The 23,774-nt window shown below is 39.9% G+C and overlaps 1 protein-coding gene across 1 annotated transcript in view; it reads left to right on the top strand.

Moving 5' to 3' along the window:
- Positions 1-23,774, top strand: part of SI (sucrase-isomaltase) — a 1,019,699-nt gene that overhangs the window by 964,467 nt on the left and 31,458 nt on the right. The window contains exons 64-67 of the mRNA XM_069618482.1: positions 10,233-10,314; positions 10,417-10,476; positions 16,848-16,972; positions 20,794-20,882. Coding sequence (XP_069474583.1) covers positions 10,233-10,314; positions 10,417-10,476; positions 16,848-16,972; positions 20,794-20,882 — 356 coding nt within the window. The remainder of the gene's footprint in view (positions 1-10,232; positions 10,315-10,416; positions 10,477-16,847; positions 16,973-20,793; positions 20,883-23,774) is intronic.

The following is a 23,774-nucleotide window of genomic DNA, read 5'->3' as shown; positions in this document are numbered from 1 at the left end:
TATGTGTGTAATCTGTTAAGAGGAATCCAGTTAAGAATTGGTGTTAACCATACACAAACGGCTTTGTGTTGGGATGCACAGTGCATCCCATGTGTATACATACACTGATACAACAATGCATTGTTACCTTTTAAATACCGGGCATAGATTTACGATCTTGACAAATGTGACCTTTATTGTTTCTTTTCCTAAAACGTGTATGTTAATACGATTTTCAAACTATATTTGGAACCACGAGCTGGAGCGAATATTGTTAATCCATCATCATTTGATACTAATGGTTTAACAATAAAACGTATTATTATTATTATTATTATTATTATTATTATTATTATTATTATTATTGTTAATAATAATAATAATAATAATAATAATAATAAAAATAATAATAATAATAATAATAATAATAATAATAATATCATTAATATTTGGCCTTCCCTGTGTTCATCAAAAGAATGTATACTTGGTAATTTTCAATTGCATTTATTAGCCACAAACTCTATGTACATCTTAGTAACCTATTGCTTTCATCCTCTAAACATAGCCTCTAAAAATAGGTCAGTGTGAGTTTTACATTTAAACATGATTAATCGCCGTTATGAAAACGAATATTCATCCTTTTGGTTCCAGAATCGGTCCCCTTATTAGGCACAGTTCGTTTTAAAAGGCTGTGTACACTCCTACTCAATTGGCATCGCCACAATGTTTGCAATTCTACACAAATATGCACTGAACATTAAAAGAATAATCACACTTGACTCGCATAATGACTAAAGTTTTCCTGGAAACCGTTGCAAGCTCATAAGGGGAGTTTCATCTCCATAGCAATAATTTCACACGAAGCAAACAACAGCATGCAGATAAACAAACCATTGGCATTCATGTACCACAATACTGTCAAATGAGTTGCAGTTGTCCTGAAAACTGGTCAAGCACTTTTGACCACACCAACTCACAGAGGTGCCAGAGAAAATCTGCTCACTAAACAGACTACAGGTTTAGTCGGTACTGCACCTAACAGGCCTGCCTAAAACCCCTCTTATTCTTTTTCTAGGGAATGCACAATAGTGCAATAACATCCGAGCTGCCAAAGTGCCACTAACAATCATGTCCTGCATTGTTCTGGTTTGGATAACTTTTCTACAAATTAACTTGTTAAAAATGAAACATATTAACAAAGCGACTTTAATGACCCAAATCTCAGATTCAACCATTCTGGTGAAATGTGTCCTATTAAACTTGAAGATTTAGGGTGCCCTTTTCTGCAGAGGACCAGGCATCTCCAAGTCTTGCTCCATCTTATGAATATGTTCAGATCAGTCCAGTCTTTTCAACAGGAGGCTCACTGGGACAGATTAACCCTTAAGCGTCCATCTACATGTCTCTGAACGATTGAGAGAAGGAACGCTTGCTAAAAGGACCATTGTATGTAATGCAAACAACAATAGTTGTGCCTCTGTGAGATCAACAAGAAACCAACCTCATTCACTCTTTCAAATGAACCTTTTGAATGTTTTTTCAAACTCTAAATGAGAAAAGTGTCCTACACTATTCTCTTTCAGAAATATATATATATGACTTCACATGATTAACCACCCTTAAAGGACAAGGCCACTTTCAAACCACAAAAATGTTAACCCTGGGATTTCACATGTCATGAAAGGAAGTCATTGTACAACTCTGTTATGTTCTGTGGAAACATAACTGCAAATCCCCCCCCACAAACAGTGCAGGATTCCATGCTGGCCACATAAAAGCATAGCAAATGTGAAGAATAACAACTGATTTCTTCATGATTGCCAGTACTAATTGGTGTTCATTGGTGCTCATTTGATAAGCATAGTTGAACAAATATATAATGCAGGTGTAGTGATAATAAGGCACCACCCTTTTTTAGAAAGTTGCAGGGAGCAATTCAGTGTGTAGTGCACCAAGGATTGCTGTGTCCTGGGGTGAGGTCCAGGATTCATAAATGGACACTGATGAGAGCTAGGATTGGTGGGAGTTGAAGTGGTCACTGATGAAATAGGTCATATTGCAAATGGAGTGGGCATTCCAGAAGCCCAGAGTGAGGACAGTAGCGGGCAACTGGGAAAGGAATGTGGGTGGAGGTGTGGTTCAGGAATGACAGATAGGGTAGATCAGGTTATAGTTATAGTGCATGGAAAAATTATCAGGGTTACAGTGTGCTCTGTATAGGTGGAATATAAAGTACCAATGGGGTTAACCGGGATGTGGGGGATTGTGAAGCCGTGGGACAGAGCAGAAGGTAATGGGAACACTGGACATTGGGAGAGAGAAGACATTGAGGAGGAGAGGGCTAGATAGGTGCATAGTTAGACGGGAATGGATAGCTAGTGGAAATGTGAGAATTGATTAAGAGAGAGAGAGAGAGAGAGAGAGAGAGAGAGAGAGAGAGAGAGAGAGAGAGAGAGACATGGTTCCTGCCTTGGAAATTGGACTGTGGACCAAGGCTTGAATTTTCAGGAAAGTGAGTTGCAGGTTCTGTATGTTGGTGGTAATCATAGGCTATTTTGATAGAATGAGGAAGGTAGGTAGGTCAATGAGTTTGCACAGTGCAATGTCAACCAAAATTGCAGTAACAAATCAGAATTCATTGAGGTTGCACAGGGACGAATGCAGCCAGAAATACAGTAACACATCACAATTAATGTGAGTGCATGGATCTAAATGCGACCAAAATGTCAGTACCAGATCATTACAGGACCATGGGCAAACAAAGACTAGGTAGCAAATTACAATTTAACTAGGATGTGTCTGGCCATAGCTGACAAAAAATGTAACAAATCAAAATTCAATTAGGGTTCACAGAGACATAGGAAACCAATATTCATTAACACATCCCAATTACATTGGGATGTACAGGGCCATATGCAAATTCAATGCAGTAACACATCACAGTTCAGTTAGGATGCACAGGTCCATAGGCAATCGAATATGGTGAAACAAATCACATTTCAATTTGGGTGCTCAAGACATGGTCAAGCAGGCATGATGGAGGCTGGATCAGGGACTGATGCAGGCAACAGGGTAGTATGGGGGGTTGAGAGCCAGGTTCACTGCAAACTCTGGTCACTATTTCTAACGATGACTGGATTGTCATTCTGTCACTATCTACATCAAGCACTCAGAAACTAGTAAATGAACAAAGATGATATGTGCTCAATCACCCCGCGCTCACTTGCCTTCCACTCATGTCATATACTATGACCTGAGGTGATCTCCTCTTGTGCCAGCTAGCACCTCCATGGGTACAGGATGGAGTAGATATGAGAATCCCCACTGTTTTGCAGTGATCTAGACCCGATCAGAACATTTCTGAATTTTCTGTACAAAATTGCTCTACTGAACTCCAATGTTTTTTCCATACTTTAATTTATTTTGTCACATTAAAAGGAAATTCAGCCTGGTGCAGCTCTGACACGGTTAGTATGACTTCATAGCGAGAAAATAAACATTGAGGGGAGACGATATTTTTTTATCCAATTCCCAACATACTTTAGAACTGGTGCAAGTATATAAACAAACTCCAGTCCGAGAATATTTGGGGAAAGTGTTAGATAATGGCTTCAAAAAAATAGTGTTTCCACCTCATTGTTTATTTCCAGTGATGGAATCACTGGGTACACTCTGACACATTTCTTCATCAATTTTGAGGCCTCGGGGTGCAAATGGTTTTCTTGCCTTGCCAGGACAGTGGACATGGCCTTTAACGGCCCACAGCCCGAGCTGAGGACCTTGTTTTACTCATTCCTCCCTTAGCTCTGGCTGGCAGGTTGTTAAAGTCCATGTCCGCCTTCCTGGCAGGGCATGAAAGCGATAATCCTTTGTGTTTTTATAGCAGCATTAACCTGTTCTAGAGTAATTTCCAAAGGTGATTGCAGAGGCCTCTTTCATATCTTGGGTTAAATGATTTAACTCCCTATAACATCTATATTAATAATACATGTCTTCAAAATGGCTATATAAACCACACAGTTTCAGAAATATTACCATGCAAAAAATACCTTCTGTCAACAAAGTTGACACTAAATTTCAGAATGGTGCACTATTATTTTTTCAGATGGCTTGTAGCAACCTATCCTAGTTATCATCAGCATATCATTTCTTTTCTTGTAAATCAAATATTTATAACTATGCCTGGCCATATCAATTGTATCCCCATTATGACTAAATTGATCTTTCATGCAATCTAAAAGCCACTGGGCCTCATGCCAAGTTTGCTGGTCTGGAAATAAGAGTGTCGGTGAGCTCACTGGCACCTTTGTTTCTGGACCAGCAAACTACAGGTTTGACTGCCGGAGCCGCTGTACCCGACAGGTCTGAACCTGCCATGCGAAGCGGTCACGGTAACAAAGCCGTCATGGAAGCACTGGCACCGTTAACAAAGGTGCTGGTGCTTCAATGTCCCCATTCCCACAGAGTCCTATGGAACTCTGTGAGAATGGGGATTTACAAATGTCCCATCAACTTACTTCCCAGCCGCTGGACTCGTAATAAGCCGATGGCACCGGGAAGTCAGGCGTTGGTATATTTTTACGGGTCCGGCGGCAACCCGCTGGTAGAACCGGCAGGGTTACTGCTGGGCCCCTAATGAGGCCCACTGTTTCACTAACCTACACTATTTTTCAAACCATGGGGAGTTTTCTACACAGTTTAAATTACAGCTAGGAACTAGGTTTTGTAATGATGGGATATATTTTAGTAATATTGTCCTCATAGACCCCACAATTTCTCGGACAAAAAAGATCCAGCGGCACATTTTCTAAATAGCTCTGATGATTTGCATATTCAAGTCTCCCTAAACAAAAATAGACGATCTTATGGGCAAAATATTCTTCCACTTTTAAATACTTCTTTAAAGAAATGTATCATTTTGGTCCCACACCCTGATGTAAACCTGTTACACATATCCAGCTGACGAATATTCACACCATTACATGTCCTAATAGGTAGTTCCTGTAGGTCATCGGAGCCAGTGTCAATAGGATCAACCATTACATTCAAGGAAGATTCTTATATTTATTGTATTGCTTATGATTTACATTCAACCTTTGCAATTTTGTCTCATGATAGCAAACAGTTTAATTACCAAACCATACCACTAAAATGTACACATCTATATCCCCTAAAATTCCAATACATAACAATTTTGCACATGCCAGCAAACATTTCATCAGTGCACTACCACTAAAATGTAAGCATCTATATCCTCCAACATTCTATTACACACCCATTAATATACATTTTCCGTGATGATAAAATATAGTCTTCTCCCTATATCAATACATACAATCCAATTCTAACAACTTTAAAAGAATTGCATGCGTTTCAAAAATCACAATACAGCCAGTGAAAGTGCCATTTAACTATCTCTCAACATATTCTCCAATATGAGCTCAGTTTGAATCCATGCTAAACTCTGTATGAATTTAGCAAAATACTGAATCCATAATTGCAACGGAGCAGGACATTGTAGTAAAAGATTAAACACATTTTCCCTTGCATATGAATCATTACAGCATCTACAGTACATTAAATCTCGGGGTATGCCCATCTAAAATATACAATCTCATTAGTCAACAAAACATTTAAATGAAACCTCATAAAATTATCCCTCCATCGCCTATCTAGAAAGATCTTCAGAAAAGTTTCCAAAACTCCAATCCTTTTGTGTTCCTTACCCAAATGACTGTATATTTCCCAAGAAACACTTGTATACAGGTGCGTTATAAATGCCACATCATGTCATATCAATGACTTCCTGAGTATTTATCCAGTCAGAGAGTTGGACAATGGTTTTCACTTTTACTCGGCCTTTAATAAGAGTCTCTACAGTAGTGTTCAGTTTCAATAAAAACTCAAACACTGTTCTCTAAAAGCAGTGAGCGGGGGATCCAGGGCTTGTCATTTCTAAAAATACCCATATCTGCATACAGCAATGATGGCGGTGACGTTAAAAATGTGTGAAACAGAACTAATCACCGCAATCAGAAAACATGTTGGCAGACACTGTAACACTTGTCACCACAAAATTGCTTTGTATTGGTCCATCTCAGTTAAAATTCAAAATAGCAGTAACTCTAACCCATACAACAACTTTGAGACTGCCTTACCCAAGTAGAACCTCATCACATGAATCAAGGTAAAGTGACCATACTTTACATTCACCTTTGCAATGTGTGCACCGAAAGCTTGGGCTGTCCTCTTTAACTTGTCCCTGTGATAGGCCTTCTTTGGGCAAGCCATTACATAATCACGCAAATGCTTCAGATTATCTGTTATAGACAGTCTAGTCTCCTTCACAAACCAAGTAAAATTGCGTTTCTTATTTTTACAACAAATGTTCACAACACGAGACCTACAAGGATTCATTTGCAACCCATTTTATTGCATCCACGGTGCAAATGCATTTATGAGGCATTGCAATCCTGTGGGTGTGTTGTCCAGGAGGATGATGTCATCAGCATAAGCCAACCAAGTTAATTCGATTTTACCAATCCTTGATGCAATAGAGGCAGCCTCCTCTAATACCTCACCAATGTCTGCCACATAAAGATTGAAAAGGCACGGGATCAGGAAACACCACTGACGCAGACCATTATGAGTTTCCACCCGCCTGGACATCACACCATTTCCATTAACCCTCACTGTACTGTAATGTTTTCATTTAGGTAAATCAAAATTTCCAATAAGCCTAATGGAATTACCCATCTCCTTAATTTGTTGCATAAAACAGCACGGTCCACCATATCAAATGCTGTGGAATGGTCAAAGGAGACCACAAATGTTGGTGTACTGTTTTCTCCATGCTCATTTCTGAATGCATCTCAAAAGAAAACCATTACAGTCAGTGACTATAGAGCGCCTAAATCCCATCTGCTATTTAGCCAATATATGTTTTTCTGCCACCCAGTCTTCAATTATTTCAAGTAGAAGACCTGCAAATAACTTTGCATCAACATCTATCAACATAATAGAACGATGGTTCGACGGTGACAATGTTTCCTTTTTTTGTGGATTGGGACAACAAAAGCATTTGTCCATGTCTCAGGAGTCTGTTAACTAAAACACAAACAATATTCTAGACCAATGATTGGGTGATTATTTAAATACTATCTGCATGGGACCCACCAGCCCGCATAATCACTCTTTCAACATCCTCAATATTAAAATTCAGGCTCCAACTAACATTGCCCGACTCTACACAGGGAAGTTGAATGCCCTCTTGTTTACGACACAATGGATCAAAATGATGCATCCACTCTTTCAACGGGATGGGATTAGCAAGCATATTTGTTTGTTTGGATTTTAATCCATTAATAATGACCTAATGTTAACAACCTGTTAACTAGTGACAATCTTTAACATAACTTTGCCATCCGGCTGATATAAGTGATGACGATGAGCTTTCCCCAATTTTTCAGTCTTTGCTTTTTTAAATTTGAGTTTCCTTCACCTTCATAGCAATTGCGTTGTATTTATGTTGTGAATTAATTGTTGTCTCCACCACTTCTGTTCTTGTACAACTTTATAGAATCTGTGAGGATGTTGTTTATTTTTTTTTATTTGTCTGGGGGACGTAAAACAATGGCTGCCGATCCTGCCCTATTTGCTTGATCATGAATCTGATAGAGAATAGTAGCTTTTTTCTGAAAAAGCTTTGTTTTCAAATATGCTCCATCATTTATTAAAACACTCCACTTTCTTGTCCTTCCACTTCACGATTGTGTTTACTATTTACATTTAAATTACAAGTGACAGTCAAGCTCTTAACTTCTATTTTGATTCTAAAAGGAGCAAGCAACATTCTGTGGTTGCTCAATTTACTTTCCCCAATCTGAAAATCCTCACAACTATCTAATAATCTCCTATTAACAAACATATAATCATTGGCAGATTATAAATACCCCCTATGCCAAGGAAGATTTGACCCATGTTAAAGCCCCCAAACTGCACCTTCCGCTAGATCCTGAAAAGGCCAAAGTACAGCACAACATCAAAATTCAATAAGTACAACATCCATTGCAAAAAGTGAGTCAATAAATCATTGTTCACTGCTTAACCGTCTGGATAAGCATAATATAAAAGCAGGATCAAGTGTGAACCATGGCGAGGTCAACAGTCTCAAATTAAAAATCTAACTTTACAAAAGAACAATGAGTACTCTTGGCACTTGATGCTTGGCAAAACAAAGTTCATGGAATGAAATATGAACCAAATAAAACCAATCTGAAGCGTACCTCTATACTCTTTAACTCCAGCTGCCTCCAGATATGAACAGCGACCAACAGCAAACGTGCCCTTAGAAAGGACTTCACAAGGGACTAAACCAACCAGGTCTAAAATGTGTTCTGAATTCTGAGTCTGCCCAGAATCCTCTCCACTTCTCTGAAAGCAACAGGGGCTATCAGTGCAAAGCTCTCTCCCCGACAAAGAACTGCAGCCAATAGCAAACATGCTCTAAGTATTGTAATGGATATTCAGGTAGAGGAAAGCTAGATAAGCACCTCCCTTCAATACACAATACAAACCTTGTGAATTGGAATGCGGGGACGTGGGGGGCGGCCATTTCTAATGCCCATCCTCTCACCATCTTTCTCAAGTAATTAATACAATTGTCAGTAATGGCCCTTTTGTGCATGAACCACTACTGTACACTATGCATGTCTCCCCTCAATATAAAGGGGAAATAGATAGACAATATTTTAACAAAAATACCAAGTGGAGTGTCTTGAATGTCACCATCCGTGCCTCAGATGTAGTAGAGATCCATTGAGTCCGAATGAGGAATTGTGTGTTTTCTATTTCTAGGTTTCAGACACAATCCAAATATCCTCTGTAATCATTAGTGATCCACATGTTCTCATGTGCAATAGCATGATCTGTAACCACTGGGTATGGCCCTAAACATGTCTCTTCTGAATGCACTTAACAAAACCCAGCTATCCCTACTTTTGCCTGTGTGCATGCAAACATTGCTAATGTGATATGTGACAACCAAAATTTTGTCATATGTGATGTTGCAAGCGTTTCCTGGCAGTTTTTCATTGACCCTCCACAGACTGTCCACTGTGTATAGCTGCAGATCATCTAGAACTGAATCTATGCCATTGGACCAATGCTGCTGCAGCAATCATCCCAACTGGCATGTCCCTGAGTTAAGACACTGGAAGTGGTATGCATCCTTTGGGATTGTTCAGGCAGTAAATAATGCAGGGATATAGATCCTTTTTTAAGACTGTCTTCAGCAGGCAAGCAGGAAAAGCAAACGGTACCTTCCAACAATCTATTTCTTATTAGCACCTGGAGAGAAGGTCCAGGCAGATCAGGAGTACCAACAAGTGGTCTTGAATCACTGAGATGACTTCCTGAACCTGCGTCCTCGGCCTCCATTACTCAACCTTTCGGTAGGCCCCTGCTGCCTTTACCCACCCCATCTTGCTTCCCACTATGCCCCTTGCCTGTTAAGCCTGCTTCAGCAAATGCCACTCCCTTGGTACCTACTTCACACTACTGACAGTGCTGCCTACATACCTCATCCCGATCATGACTGTCATGGACTGTCATGGAAATGGATAAGAGACTACTGGTAGTTCCCTTCTCCTTTCTCACTGGTGCCAGCTTGTTTTTATAATCTATCTTATGAAATGGCCACTGTCTTATGTCACTACTTAAAAAATACCTATTCAAACTCCAGACAAAATGCATGGATGATTACTGCTGTAACACAATTTGTTGCTGGATTCACCAGCCATAATGACGTTCAACGGGTCAGTACCTGTCAGCAAATCCGAACCACTATAGTGGGTTAATGGGTAAGGTTCAGATCAGAGACCTTCGATGCACTGTTGAGTGGGAAGAGAGAGTTCCACAAAAGTGGTCTCTTATGGAACTTGGCTGTATACTTAACTATTGAGATTGGAGTAATATTAACATTTTACACTCACTATTATCACATTTACATTTATTTTAAAATATGATCCTGTGCACATCATTTCTAGATAATAATATTAAATGACACCTTCTGCTGCTGCATGTGTCATTTCCATGTAATTAAATTGAAGTGGAGCTGTACCTACCGTGGCACACACGCTTTTAAAAAAGAAATGAGTTATCCAATTAAACAAATGTACCTGTCTAGGAAATTAATGAATGCATCTTTTTAATGTGAAGTTACTCAATGGTGGATTTTCTTTATCCGTTTTTAGATTCGTGGAAGAAAGAGAAACATGGGATGTGTATAAACAATTTTTGTGGGGACCGGCACTTCTGATAAGTCCAGTCTTAGACGTAAGTCAGGCTTTAATAGTATTCATGCATGTTTACAATAAGCTTTAACGGCTATCTATTGGCATTTGAGAATACCTTTAATCAGTCACATTTGTTTTGCAGAGTGGTGTTGAGGCAGTCAACGCATATCTTCCAAATGCACGATGGTTTGATGTTTACACTGTAAGTGAACTGTTACACATCTAATTCCAAAATTTATCATGACAATGTGTGTACTCTGTTACAGTTGTTTATGTATCTATTATCGGAAACGAGATAATAGACCAAATATCTATTGTACTTATTCTTCCCAAGTTGTTTTTAGGCATCTGTGAGAATCTGCTGCAGCATTTATCAGATATAGGGAACATTTAGACTCCTTTCTTAAGTGTAATCTTGGCATATTCTCCTTAATACAATTCTTTAAAGCTTGTTCTCATCCATTGTTATAACCTATTGCGTGCTGAGTTTATGGATAGTTGCATGTTCCTTGCATATGGATATCTAGGTGTCCTTATTACAAAGGGCTCGAAATCCTGGCTAGTGCACAATCCCATGAGCTGTTCTTCAGCAAAATGACCGGTGTCAGCCTCTTCCTACTGTGAAGCGCAAATGTGTCCTCCTATGGAGGTGGCATTGATGTTGGCCTGAGGATCAAAATGGCTCTACTGAAGTTATCATTATGTCTTTCTGCCTCTCCTCACTGTGCAATAGACGCCTATATCACCAACCACAGTGCTCTGACACATTGTGAACTTTATTGTCTCTAAGAACAGCAGAACAAGTAACTGTTATTTGCTACAATATTAAAAGATGTGTGTGGACATGAGGGGTGGGGATGGAGAATACAATCAGCACCTGCCCTGGTACAAATATATGGGGACAGATAATATATATTCTATTGGTGGCACATCATTTTCCTCAAATGTCTGCCATGTTTTTCCATCAGAAGTGCATTGGCAGCAATGGCTCCACCTACTTGCATGTTTAAAAATGAAGTGTGCATTGATTGCTGAGTGCAAAGACCCCCTTTAGCATTAGATGTTCTGTGCACATTTAAGTACCAGATTGTATGACAACAGTGAAAAACTAACCATCACAGTAGCAATATAATTTATGTGGCTCCCTAGATGTCAAGGGCATGGGAGAATTGGGCCGGAACAAGGCAGAGCAATGCAGCACCACAGTAAAAACTGTATTGCCAGAGTACTGTTCCGTGTAGACACAAGGCCCAAACCCTCCCAAGTTCAGTAAGCTCTCTACCCCGAACTGCTGTGTGTGCAGGTGAGCAGCACACATTTTCACAGACTGTATGTGAAAGTGGTCCGTTGCTCAACAGCCCAAACTTAAACAAACTGGCTAAAACTGTATATTTTATTGTCAGCGTGACTATTCTGACAGAGGAAATGAACACCATACTAAATGTGCATTGCCTGCTCAGAAGGAAAGAACATTTGAAATACCAGCAGAGACATTTTTGACACATTGGTGGTTATTCTTATGTTCCCAAAATGCACCTTGTTTTTATGCAAATCAGCCAGCATCCTGTATTCAGGGCACACACATCATGTAACATCTCCACACCCCAAGTCCCTCTCACTCTGCTGACTATCGGGCCCCAGTACCACTCAAACCATGAAACTTTTCTAAATCTAGATGGGGGGGGGAGAGGGTATTTGATAAAACTCTTTCGTTCTATTAATACAAATTAAATGTCTAAATATTTTGCTACGCTACCAAAAACATCATGTAATGGACAGTTCACATCTCAAACCTACAGCATAAGATTAAACGCTTGTCACAGAAAAACAACAGGTCCATGTGTGACCTTCTGAAATGCTTTGAACTCGCACGATCTTTAAAGGATGTGTTACAGTGTAGGACCACGTACAACGGTCAAAGTGGCCTGGGATAAAACTACATGTTTATACCTCTCCGGAAGGCTATTTAAACATCTTATTTCAAGTGCAGCTCTTTTTGCAACAATTTCTAGTTATGGTGTCCTTTAAAAATGCAGTGGAGTGGCAAAGTCTTGAAACGATCTACATTTATTTGATCCCAACTCAAGTGTTTTGGGATGAATGCTACATTTTAAGAAAAAGCAATGCAAAACATATTTTTTGAAAACATGGTGAAACATGGAACAAAGAGAACAATCCTTTATGAAACATTACGAGAGCAGCTACCTTGAATGGGCAGAATAATAAACAATCCTGACAAACAAAATAATCACGATGGTCCATTTTACCCCTTAAGGGACAGGCTATTATGCAAGTCTATGCACAAAGGATGAGCATGCTCCTCCTTGGCACTTATTAAAATAATAGACTGTTAAATTGGCATACAAAGTGTAAAAACTGAAGCATAGACGCAGGAAGGTGGTCCAAGAATGGGTACATTTAGCTAAAGAATGTTCTTTTCTGCCAAATCTAAACAGAGAATGGAGATTGGACAGCACGTTTGAAACAACAAAAACACTTAGCAATCATTTTGTTTTTCGGGTAAAATAAAATAAACGTGTACTTAATCAAATATGATGAATTCTGCCACATATTGGCATTTTGTTTTTCTGGTTGTTACTGCGTCGAACACACCAGGCCCCCCCCCGTCCCAAATGTGCAATGCTCTGGAGATTTGTGACCAACTGCTCAACAACACCAGGAGGGTTTGCCTACACAGGTGTAGCACGCAAATCGGCAATAAAAGGTCAGGCCTGCAAGTTGTAGGAGAATTGGGAGTGCAGTGTGAATGCTCATCTCAATGCATAATTATTCGGCACACACCCCAAACCCGGCTACACAAAGGCTTCCTCTGACTCTGTGGGTGGTGACACAACTTCAAAGGAAGTACATATATTGCCAACAGGCCTTAAAGAACTGCCCTTCAAAATGACATGTCTTTCAAAAAGCAATCAGAATTGACTGCTCTTTTTATTGCACCTTTCATTGTGCATAGTCTTAGCAGTGTCATCTGAGGGGGTAGGAGGCATAAACATGTGTGTACACACAACTCATGTTGCCTCTAGGCTAGGCACATATATCCTTGCCCAGCTTCTTTATGGGTACTGCTCAGAAAAGTTTTAGCAGCACACACAGACAATTCCGACCTCTTCAAAAAGATTTCATAAGGCACAAGCCACAGCAGGACCTTACATTTGTGTTCTCTCAAAATAAAGCCAAATTACACTAACTAGTCTGGTCTAGCCGATTTACATTACTGTAGTATGCAAGTGTGACCTTCAAAACCCTAAAAACAGAATACACCCACAAGAGGTTACAAACTCATATGAAACAAGCAGATATAAGCTATGCCTGCACACATTACCCAAATTATTTTCCCTCCCCACCCAGACTCTGATACTTGACTCTAAAATACTTATACCTTATGACCTTAATTTCAGCCCCAAAGCACATTAAGATATTACCAGACAAACTTGACTCCACCTACTATGGCGTTGTGACAGGCTACCATACTTGTACCTACATCCACTTGTTTTATGTTTGTTATAGTGTGAATAACATTCAAACACAACAATGTCTTACTCATGGTGCCTTAGCAAAGTGTTACCCACAATATGTAACCCAACTGTCAGCTCAAATATTGGACAATGACTGTCAGGAGGTAGGCTACTGAATGTGTAACCTCTACCTATGCTTCCATTTCTTGGTGCGTATTTCACACACGCTCTTTGAAGAGGTCCTCTTGCAAGTTGCGCTCTGAAGGAATTTGAGTGGCAAAATGCCATGATCGGAGCCCCCTACATTAGCATTGCAGACATTTCCTTATAAGTGGAGAGAAACATTGCAAAATCATTTACTTGGTGTGTAAGGGAAAATGGACTATGCTTGGCATTATTCATATATAGTATTAGGGCGCCGGATACGCAGCTAGAAAGGCTTCCACACAATCTGCATCGTTTCCGAGTTTTCAGCGTTCCATTGGCCATCGACCGTACAAATTATAATGTAACTCTCTGCTTTACAAAAAGGATTTAACTGAGCACTTGCTTAATTCTGCACAACAATATAAGGGTGGGGTATGCTGCAAACAATCTTCTATGCACTTCAAGATTGTGCATGTGCAGATCCATGATATTGCTAACTCTCAGTTAGACTGTTGTAATAGTTTTCCTGCAGGTACATCCAAACACAGTTTGAAAATTCTTCAAACTGGCCAGAATGGGGCAGTTAGAGCGGTTTTCAATCTGTGTGCACAAGCCCATGTCTGAGACTCAAAGAAAGCACTGCATTGGCTTCCAGTTAGCCAATGCATTTCACATAAAATGTCCACTCTTACGTACAAATGCATGACTATCAGGCTCATAGGTACCAGAACTGGATGTCTGAGTCAACAACTGGGTGCATTCTTCCCTCCAGTGGGACCATCACACTTTGTGTACCAAGACACAATTTGAAGAACTTTGGTGGCACTTGCTTTCAAATGTATGCACCATTTTCATGGAACTCTCTTCCACCAGACGTAGGGAACATTCTGAGTCTTTTCAGTTTCAAGAAAGCACTAAAAACATATTATTTGAACACTAATGATTAGTCACCTATCCCTGTCTACTTATTGCCAGCTCGTTTTGATCTCTCTTCTTCTCTCTGACCAGGTCTTGTCTTTCTGTGTACTGAGGCCTTTAGGCATGTTGTGCATTACAATAACATGTAATTAACAGTGAGGCTTTAAATATGTTTTGCCTGCAAAGTATTATAGCTATACCAATATACCAGTGTGTTTTACTGCTAAAATCCCTTTTAAAGAGACCTGTCCACTAGTATTGGATGCCAGCCTGGCAGGGATACAGGTGGAAGAGCACAGGAGAACACTCCTTCTGGATGTAGAAAAATCAGCAACTTTCAAAAAACAAGTTCAGCAAAGGAAATGCGATTGTTTGCTAGTGGTTATGAAACTCTAGTAACAGTCTTGGAAACTGTACCTTCTGTTTATTACTTTGTTCAGCTGCTGAGAGCTTTTCAGTATAATCATGTGTTCTGTGTTTATTGCTTCTAGCATCCCCATGCATCTGGTTTAACCGATAATAATGCAGAAGAGAGGCTTCTATTAACATAAAAGGCTAATATTTGTGATTGTCTTCAACAGGCGCCATTAGAAACCTGAGGAAGGCTCATTTTGAATTTTGTTTTGGTCATGGTGAGGAAGCGTGGCCAAAACTATGGCAATTGCCCTGTCATTTCACTTCCTATGTCAGGGTTTCAAGCAGGGCTTTGATAAGAATGTACTCACTGATTGGAATCAAATTATTTTTCCAGGCGCAAAGACGTATATGTTCATTACCCTTAACATTCCTCTTGAGATCAAGCAGTAACATTAGACTTCCTTCCCATGCCACTGCCCTGATTTTCACTGATTTGGATACATCAGTGGAGCTTTGTGGGTTGAAACAGGGTGTAGGTTCCCATATGTTCATTGTTTCCTGTTTTTGTTGCACACAATTTTCCGGTTTGTAAGAAGTAAAACATTCATGAAATCTATAAGCCATTTAGTTGAAAGGCTGATTTTGTGTAAGTGTTGTCATAAACCACAGGACAACATAATATGAATAGTAAGCAGAGGCCCCGGAAATTCTGATCAGAATATTGTGTGGTGCAGTTATTCTGATGCAATTAACATCCTTACATACATTGAGGCATGTACTGCTGGTCCTTGTACTACTTCATTAAAGTGGCACATGAACTCCTATTGGCATGTTTTTTGGCACATTCCTTTTAGTTGCCAGTATTCCATCTGCAAATATTGTATCACATCTGATTTTTTTAAACCCACTTTAGTGATAAGCATTTTTCCCAATGGCATAAAACACTTGCTGTATTGTCTCTGAGCAATGTCTACAAATGAATAGCCACAATTAAACCTAAATCTTTATAATGAACATACAATGTTTTTTTGTGCACACCCTTCTACACAGGAGCACATTTGGTTGGTACTATGGGGGAGCTTGAATTCTTGAACTGGTTGATGAGCTCTCCTTATAATCACATATAAATGTTTGGAAAAAGTGTTCCTTCATGCAACTTTTACACTGATCTGTAAAGAAGTGTGTTGCTTGGGAAGGTGCAACTACCTTCCAAACTCTTCAAAGATGGTAGCTCACTAAATATACATGCTTACAAAGTGGCTCGCATTGTGAGTAAATTGTGCACATGGAAAATAATGTGGGCACAAACCCCAACCATTTCTGCACTTGGAGAAAAATAATTAGAGGCAACTTTGCACCCAACCTTGCTTATTGGCATTTGAGCGCAATCTGTGTAAGCTAAACCAGCTTGTGTGCAGCTCATGTTGCACTCGCACATCAACAATTGTGCAAGGACACATCTGGTGACTGTTAAATGGCTTTGCAATGTGCAGAATTCCTTTTTTACTGCTGATGGTGGATGCACACTTTCCAAGCACCAGCTGAACGAACATTTGCTGAACTGACCCCATTGCAAGCTGTCATGTCATACTATGGACAAAGAACCATTTAATTGTGAACGTTTACGAATTTGAAATGTGTTTAAAGATATGCGGTGATGAATTCCTCTTTCCAGGGGGCCGAGGTTGCCGAGAGAGGACAGTGGAAGGTTCTAGATGCTCCATGGCACCACATCAATCTTCATGTTCGTGGAGGTTATATCATTCCATGGCAACTGCCTGCTTTCAATACAAAGTTAAGGTATGTACCTTTGCTTTTCGGTATGAGATGTATCATCAACATTAAACACTACCTTTCATTTACACAAAATGTAAGCAACATACATAATACTATGACTTATTTAATTATTTTTTAAGCAAACACTTTTATTGTATGCAGTCTTATGTAGCCGAATTACATTAGCATATTGCACTTACAAACCCTAATGTTCATTTCAACGTATCACACGGGCCATTTTATAGGATAACAGAGAATGTCTGAATACAATAGAAGTCAGCCATCATAGTTTTTAATCCATCTCTTAACCTCATTCACTTGTTTACAGACATAAATATGTGTTTTGTTCAATGTTTATCATCTCCCACTGTGATATCGGTGTCCTTAATATTGAATGTTCTGTTTATGTTCAGCGTATGTTGCATTCTTGCTTATACATTATATTACAAATAAACATTAGATGCAGCTTGCAGTAATTAACAGGATTGCAGAAGTGTTGCCATTGCATGTTTTCTATTGTAGAGCATGATTGATCTTCGAATCCTGCACATCCTTAACTTAATTATCTTCAGAAAGTCTTCTTCAATTAATATTTCAGAAAATGTCCTATGCAAGAAGCCCAGAATGAATGCTGTCTTTATCTCGAAAGTAATTCCATATGGCCCGTAGGATATTTTACACATTTTACAAAAAGTCCTATAGACTGAATCCTGCATTTCTTTCATTGACATTTTCTGCCTTGTCTAAATTGTGATAGGTTGTCTGTGCTTCAGTTATTGTTTTAACATTAGCCATTGAGCATGGGCCATCCCTAACGTCTCTATCAGAAATCTCAGGGTTTCCGGGGGAAGACCCGTCATTGTATGATTAACAAAGTCCCTGGGAAGCCGGTCCATTTAGTGGCTTGAAGATTGCTGCTGTTCGACTTTGTCAGTGGGCCTATTCAGTGGCTTGGTTGTTCCTGGGGCTGGGCCAAATATCAGTGTATTGGGCATAGTCGGGCGCTGTTAAAAAGCCAGTGGGCATGGTCTATGCAATGCCTTGTGCGACATTCTGTAAGCTCAGTTATTCCCAGGGCAGAGCCAGTGGCCCTGCCCCAGTAAGATTAGCAAGTGTGAATGACCACATGCCATTCACAATGGGCCATTTGGATGATTTGGAAGTGCCCAGGGCATGGCCAAAAGACCATTAGTTAGCTTATGCAAAGCCATGGCATGGTGAGGCCATGCACCAGGATCAGTGCCCTATGGGTATGGACACAGGACCTGTGTGCAACTACAATATGACACATTATATCATAAAATAAAAAAATAAACATTTCTCACATATGTCTTAGGTTAAAAGGATAATATTGTTAAGTTTCCCTTGAGAATATCCATGCACAGAGGCCACTTTGATAGGGCATGGTTTCCAGCAATGCCCTGGGTTTCTTCAGTAACCCTTTATCATCGGTGGCCTACTACTTCGTAAACATTTCTAATACATGGTTGGTGTTACATTTTCTGTGGAACATTTTGGACGGTTTGGAAAAGTCAACAAAATCATTAACATCTGAAAAAAGTATTCTTCTAAAGGGGGTGTGCAAATCAATCATGCCCACTTAGCCACTATTTTTAACTGTGCAATACAACCTGAAAGTCAGCAGCAATATGTGTTTACAAATGTATCCATTATGTTCATGTTACAGACTAGGTCTGACATCAGTGCTCACCTTTTTGAATGAATAACACCACTTCTCAAGTCTGAGAACCACCTGCATTTGCGTCATCACAGTGACTGCTATCCGACGGATCATGGAGTGTGAAAGGTAGCTGTCGGAGCATGACTACCAGCGTGATAATGGATAGATCTAGTTCTGCTTGAAATGTTCCTTATACAAATATATATTATTTTATTACATCAAGACTTCATATCACATTTCAATAACACAATCAATATGAAAACTTTACATAAAAAGATGATTTACAGTAACACAATTAAAAAGACACAGCAGTAATGTGACTTCATTATTTATTAATTTCTGATTACTCTCCCTCAGTAACTGTACCCCTTCCTATTGAGTGGGGGACTAACATGATCAATTGTATCTTGTCACTAGAATTATTGAACAGTGTATCTGTGTTTACACTGCTATTCTACAAATTATGTTGACACTAAAGTGTTTCGGCCTCATGAGCAGGTGGAGAATGCTCTTGATCCCATAGCCTTCATCAGGACAGAAGTCCCTATTCTTTTCCCACATGTGGGATCCTGTGCTCCAAATGTTCTTGTTATAGCCTGACTGAGTCTCAACTATTGATGTTAGACTCCATAGTCGACTAAAGAGGAATAGCAGGTCCCAGCACGGCGTGGACATCAAGCCCTATCAGACGAGGGAAATACAAGCCATTGATGAATAATGCAGAGTGGCCCACACAGGAATAATCCTTTTTCTGAAAAAGCCACGCTGGGAACACAGCCTCGCAGTGAACCACACAACTTGGATGCACGCCAACATGAGAATAGATACCAGACAGTTGAACATGGAGTCTAACTTTAATAATTGAGACTCATCCATGCTATAACAAGATTGTTTGGTGCACAGGAACGCACATCTGGAAAAGAGTAGTGACTTCTGTCCTGATGAAGACAGTGGGAGTGAGAGCATATTTTGTAGAATGGCAGTGCAAACATAGATACACTGTTCAATACAGCTAGTGACAAGATACAATTGATCAATTTAGCCCTCTGCACAAGAGGAAGGGGTACAGTTATTGATGGAGAATCGTCAGAAATCAATAAATAATTAAGATGTGTAATACTTAACATGTTACTCCTGTGTTTTTGTAATTGCGATACACTCTATCATAAATGATATTTTTATGGAATGTTTTCATTTTAATAGTGTTATTGAAATTTGATATGAAGTTTTGATGTAATAAAATAATATATATTTTTATAGTGAAAATTGCAAGCAGATGTAGGTCTATCCCTTAATGCCCTGATCACTGTGTTGGTGTGCATATGTTGGTGCCTGGGAAGATTAGGGAATAGCCAGGTGTCCCCAATTTATAATTTTGGAGAAGAGCCACAACCAACTCCTATTACTCAAAGAAAGAATTGACTACATTTGCAGATTCCTTTTAAAAACACATTGAATATGTGTTATATCAAATTGAGAAAGGGTTCCAATAACTGAAGGGAGAGACAATGTGACCATATATAAAAACAAGATAGCCACAATCCAATCGTGTCCTCAGTATCACATGAACTTCATAAAGGAACTCAGCATGTGCTTCACTCCTCTAGTTTTCCACTTAAGTACTCTATGGGCCTCATTCCAAGTTCGGAGGTAACCACGCTGCTATTCGCGGCATGGCTGCCTCTGAACTCGTCCAAACTCCGGCCGGGTGAATGGAGTAATTACCGGTCCATTCCGAAGTCGAAGGGACCAGTAATTCCCCATTCACCAGGGCCATTCCCCATTCCCATTTGAGCCCAATTACGGTACCGTTATTGACCCCGGAGTCCCTTTGCTGGTCCCGTCCTTAACGCCTGCTAAAAGCAGGTGTTAACGAAGGACCCGCAAAGGGAACTCGTAGTAGGGCGGTAAGGGTTTAACGGCACCGGTCTCGTTACCGGTGACCGTTAACTCTTACCGCCTATTCGGAATGAGGCCCTATATCTTGCAACATTCTTATACTATAAAGTAGGGGGTTATTTAAACCATATATAATCCAACTATGTATGTTCCTTGCCAAAATTGGATTTCTAGTATTTTTTGCTGAATGTTTGCTCTACCGTTGGGCAACACAAATGAAAATGTGTATTAAATACCAGGATCTCTACTTGTATTTATATTGCAGCCGCCAAAACTATCTTGGATTAACTGTTGCACTGGATGACACTGGATCTGCCCATGGACAGCTTTATTGGGATAATGGGGTTGAAATTGGTGAGTAAAAGGCAATGCACCTGATTCACAAGTTTTTTTTATTTTTTTAAATCAGAAAATCCCATTGAAACACGCTTTGTGAATCAGGCACAATGTTATGTTACTATTCTGCATAAAGCTAAAAGGTGTTTGTGAATGTTTAATGTACTGCACAATAACATATTTTTGGCTATGACGTTTGTGCTTAACAAAACAATACACATATAGGTACTGCAATCATTAAGCATACTTACATCTCGGAATGAAACCAGAGTTTCTTGTTTATATACATCTAATGAAAGAAAACCTAAGGAAAAAAGTAAGCCTTAAAAATTATAAAAGCAATATGATTATTTAACACTTACAAAGCAGAAACCATGCACAAAGTTGTCTTCACATTCTCCATATTAAATGAACCTTTACTAAACATTGCCAGTAACATTATTTTCCAATAACTGTTTGCTAAAACAATATCACTTACCTTCCATTTCTGCTTGGAGTTAGGCATACATTTGTGCTAAACCTGCATCAGAACATGTGTTGATACATGTGATAAAATGGCTAGTGCTCACAGTGGTTCAGGGATGAACAGTGGCTAAAATGCCTAATCGTACCCAAGCCTACTAAACCAGCAATGATACCAATCATAAAGGTAAAACAGAGACAGCCCGATGGGAATACTGCCTCATCTTTTGTAGTAATGTGGGGCTAGTGTAAGCTATACAGTCAGGACAGGTCTGTGTTGATAACAGTAGCAACCCAAACATCAATACTACAGCCCAAGATAAAAGAAGGTCCAATCATGGTTCTATGAAATTAAAGTATTTTCATTAAACAATAAAAATAAACCTAACTATCTAAAAACACAAGCATACATCCCACATCTGTGGATAGAAAAGGCAGAAAGATAGGAACTGGTTTAGGCAAGAAATTGCAACAACGCCAGTGTTAAAAAAGGAAATGTCTTTCATGCTATGTTGCGAAACGTGGACCAGAGGTACAAGGCCTCTTAACAGTACCTTATTCTTGGTCTTACATGGTTTGATAGCATAGAAATTAGCATCTTAGTATTTGCCTTACAGTAGAGGTAGGTTCAACATGCTGTGAGTCTCGTTGGTGTCAAGTCTGCTTCTAGATGGGGTTTTGTGCTGTTCCAAATTGCGTTTTTTGCTGAAGCAGTTTCAAGGGTCCAACAGGGTTTGGGTCAGTCGGTCAAGTCAGTTTGAAATTAAGTTACTGCTGGGCTGAGTCAGTGCTTGACAAGATGGCTTACAAAGATTTGAAACTGTTAGTGCGATGCAATGTTCGGAGTATTCTGCAAGCAGGAGGGTTGTTCAAGCCAAGGTGGCAAATAGCAAAACTGGTGTGTAGTATCATTCGCTGTTTGAAGAGACTGGTGAGCTGTTTGAAGATGATAACAGTGCCAAAAGAGGTACTGTGTGTCTTGTTGACTCAAAGGGTGTGAAACGTGGTTCAAATGCATAGTGAAACTCTGCAAACTGGATTCCAGCAGCTCCAGAGATTCTGGTTTCTGGGAACCAATCTGGGGGCTCCAGGACAAGGTGAGTCCTTCTTGTTCTGCTCTCTCAGTCCAGGAAGATTGGATGGCACCTACAGGGGTACCTTCAACTGCAGTGAAGAGCCTTGTTCCAGTGCAGCTGGCAGCATGGCATGCCTTAGTCCAAAGAGGTTTAACCCACTGCTTCCAGGGCATGGCTAGGGACAGAGCTCTCCTCTGCCTTGGATGCCTTCTATCTGCACTGCACAGTGGTGGACCTGCACTCAAAATAGAGGGCACATCACTCTTCTTGTCTTCTTGAAAGGCCAAAATGAATCAAGGAAGTGGTGGAAGACCCCTTCCTTATAAAGGCAAATTGTCAATGGGGTTTGTTCACAACAGAGATTCGACCCCTTAATAAAAGCTGTGAAGTTTGACTTATTATATCACAACCAGAGTGCTTTGTCTTGCAGTAAATTGAGGGGGTCAGAAAAGAAAATAGCCCCAACAGAAAACCCAGATGGTGAAACCCCTTCTCTTGTCCACCGTTTCCTATGCGACTGCTGTAACTCCTACCTTTTCAATTCCCATTGACTTCAACGGCCCTCTGAAGTAAAACATGCTGTTGTGAGGTTTGTCTTTGCTATGTGAGGGCCTTTCGGGGACTCAAATAAAGACGGTGTCCTGCCAATTGTCTCTTTGGGAGCAGCACAGACAGCCAGGCATGCCATGATTATACATCACCTTGACATCACTGGCTCACAGGATTGATATGTGTATGATATCAAATTAATGTGGCTTTAAAAATGATGTTAACAGACACCATACCATGAAAGGTATGGCCAACTTTAAAGATTACCCTAACACTAGACTGAAAAGCAACATGTTTTACATTTTAGATCAGAGGTGCAGATGTTCAAATGTCACCTATGGGTGCAGTACCTTTGGGCAACAGCAGCTGACAGGAATGCACATGTGGCCTTTTAACATGCCCTGTGCCATATAAGAACAGGTGCTGCAGTAGTCTGGGCGCTGTTACAGCAAAGGTAAATGGATGCACTATGTCCTTGGCATGGAGGTTTGTGAAATGGGTGTATGATTAGCAGACTCCCCTTTCAAAACAGAGTAGCCAACATCATTTTACAACAATGAAAATGAAGAAAGCTAGAGCTTTCATACTCCTGCGAGGTGGCGTTTAGTGATGTGTAATCTTGCCTGCTGTTCCAGCCATCTGATTGGCCAATGGCCCTTCCACATGTGTAATTGGACTATAGAAGCCTGAAAGAAAAATATGTGGAAATCGGTAGCTGTATGTACAGTTGAAGGTCAGATTAGAAGTACTATGAGGTTAGGCAGTTCCAGTGACTTTTCATGTTGTATGGGATATCTTTTGAGGGCAGATTTGAATGCTGACA

Source organism: Ambystoma mexicanum, chromosome 10 (genome assembly GCF_040938575.1).
Source record: "Ambystoma mexicanum isolate Mex_15411 chromosome 10, UKY_AmexF1_1, whole genome shotgun sequence".
Classification (NCBI taxonomy): Eukaryota; Metazoa; Chordata; class Amphibia; order Caudata; family Ambystomatidae; genus Ambystoma; species Ambystoma mexicanum.
This window is presented reverse-complemented; position numbering and strand designations above follow the sequence as displayed.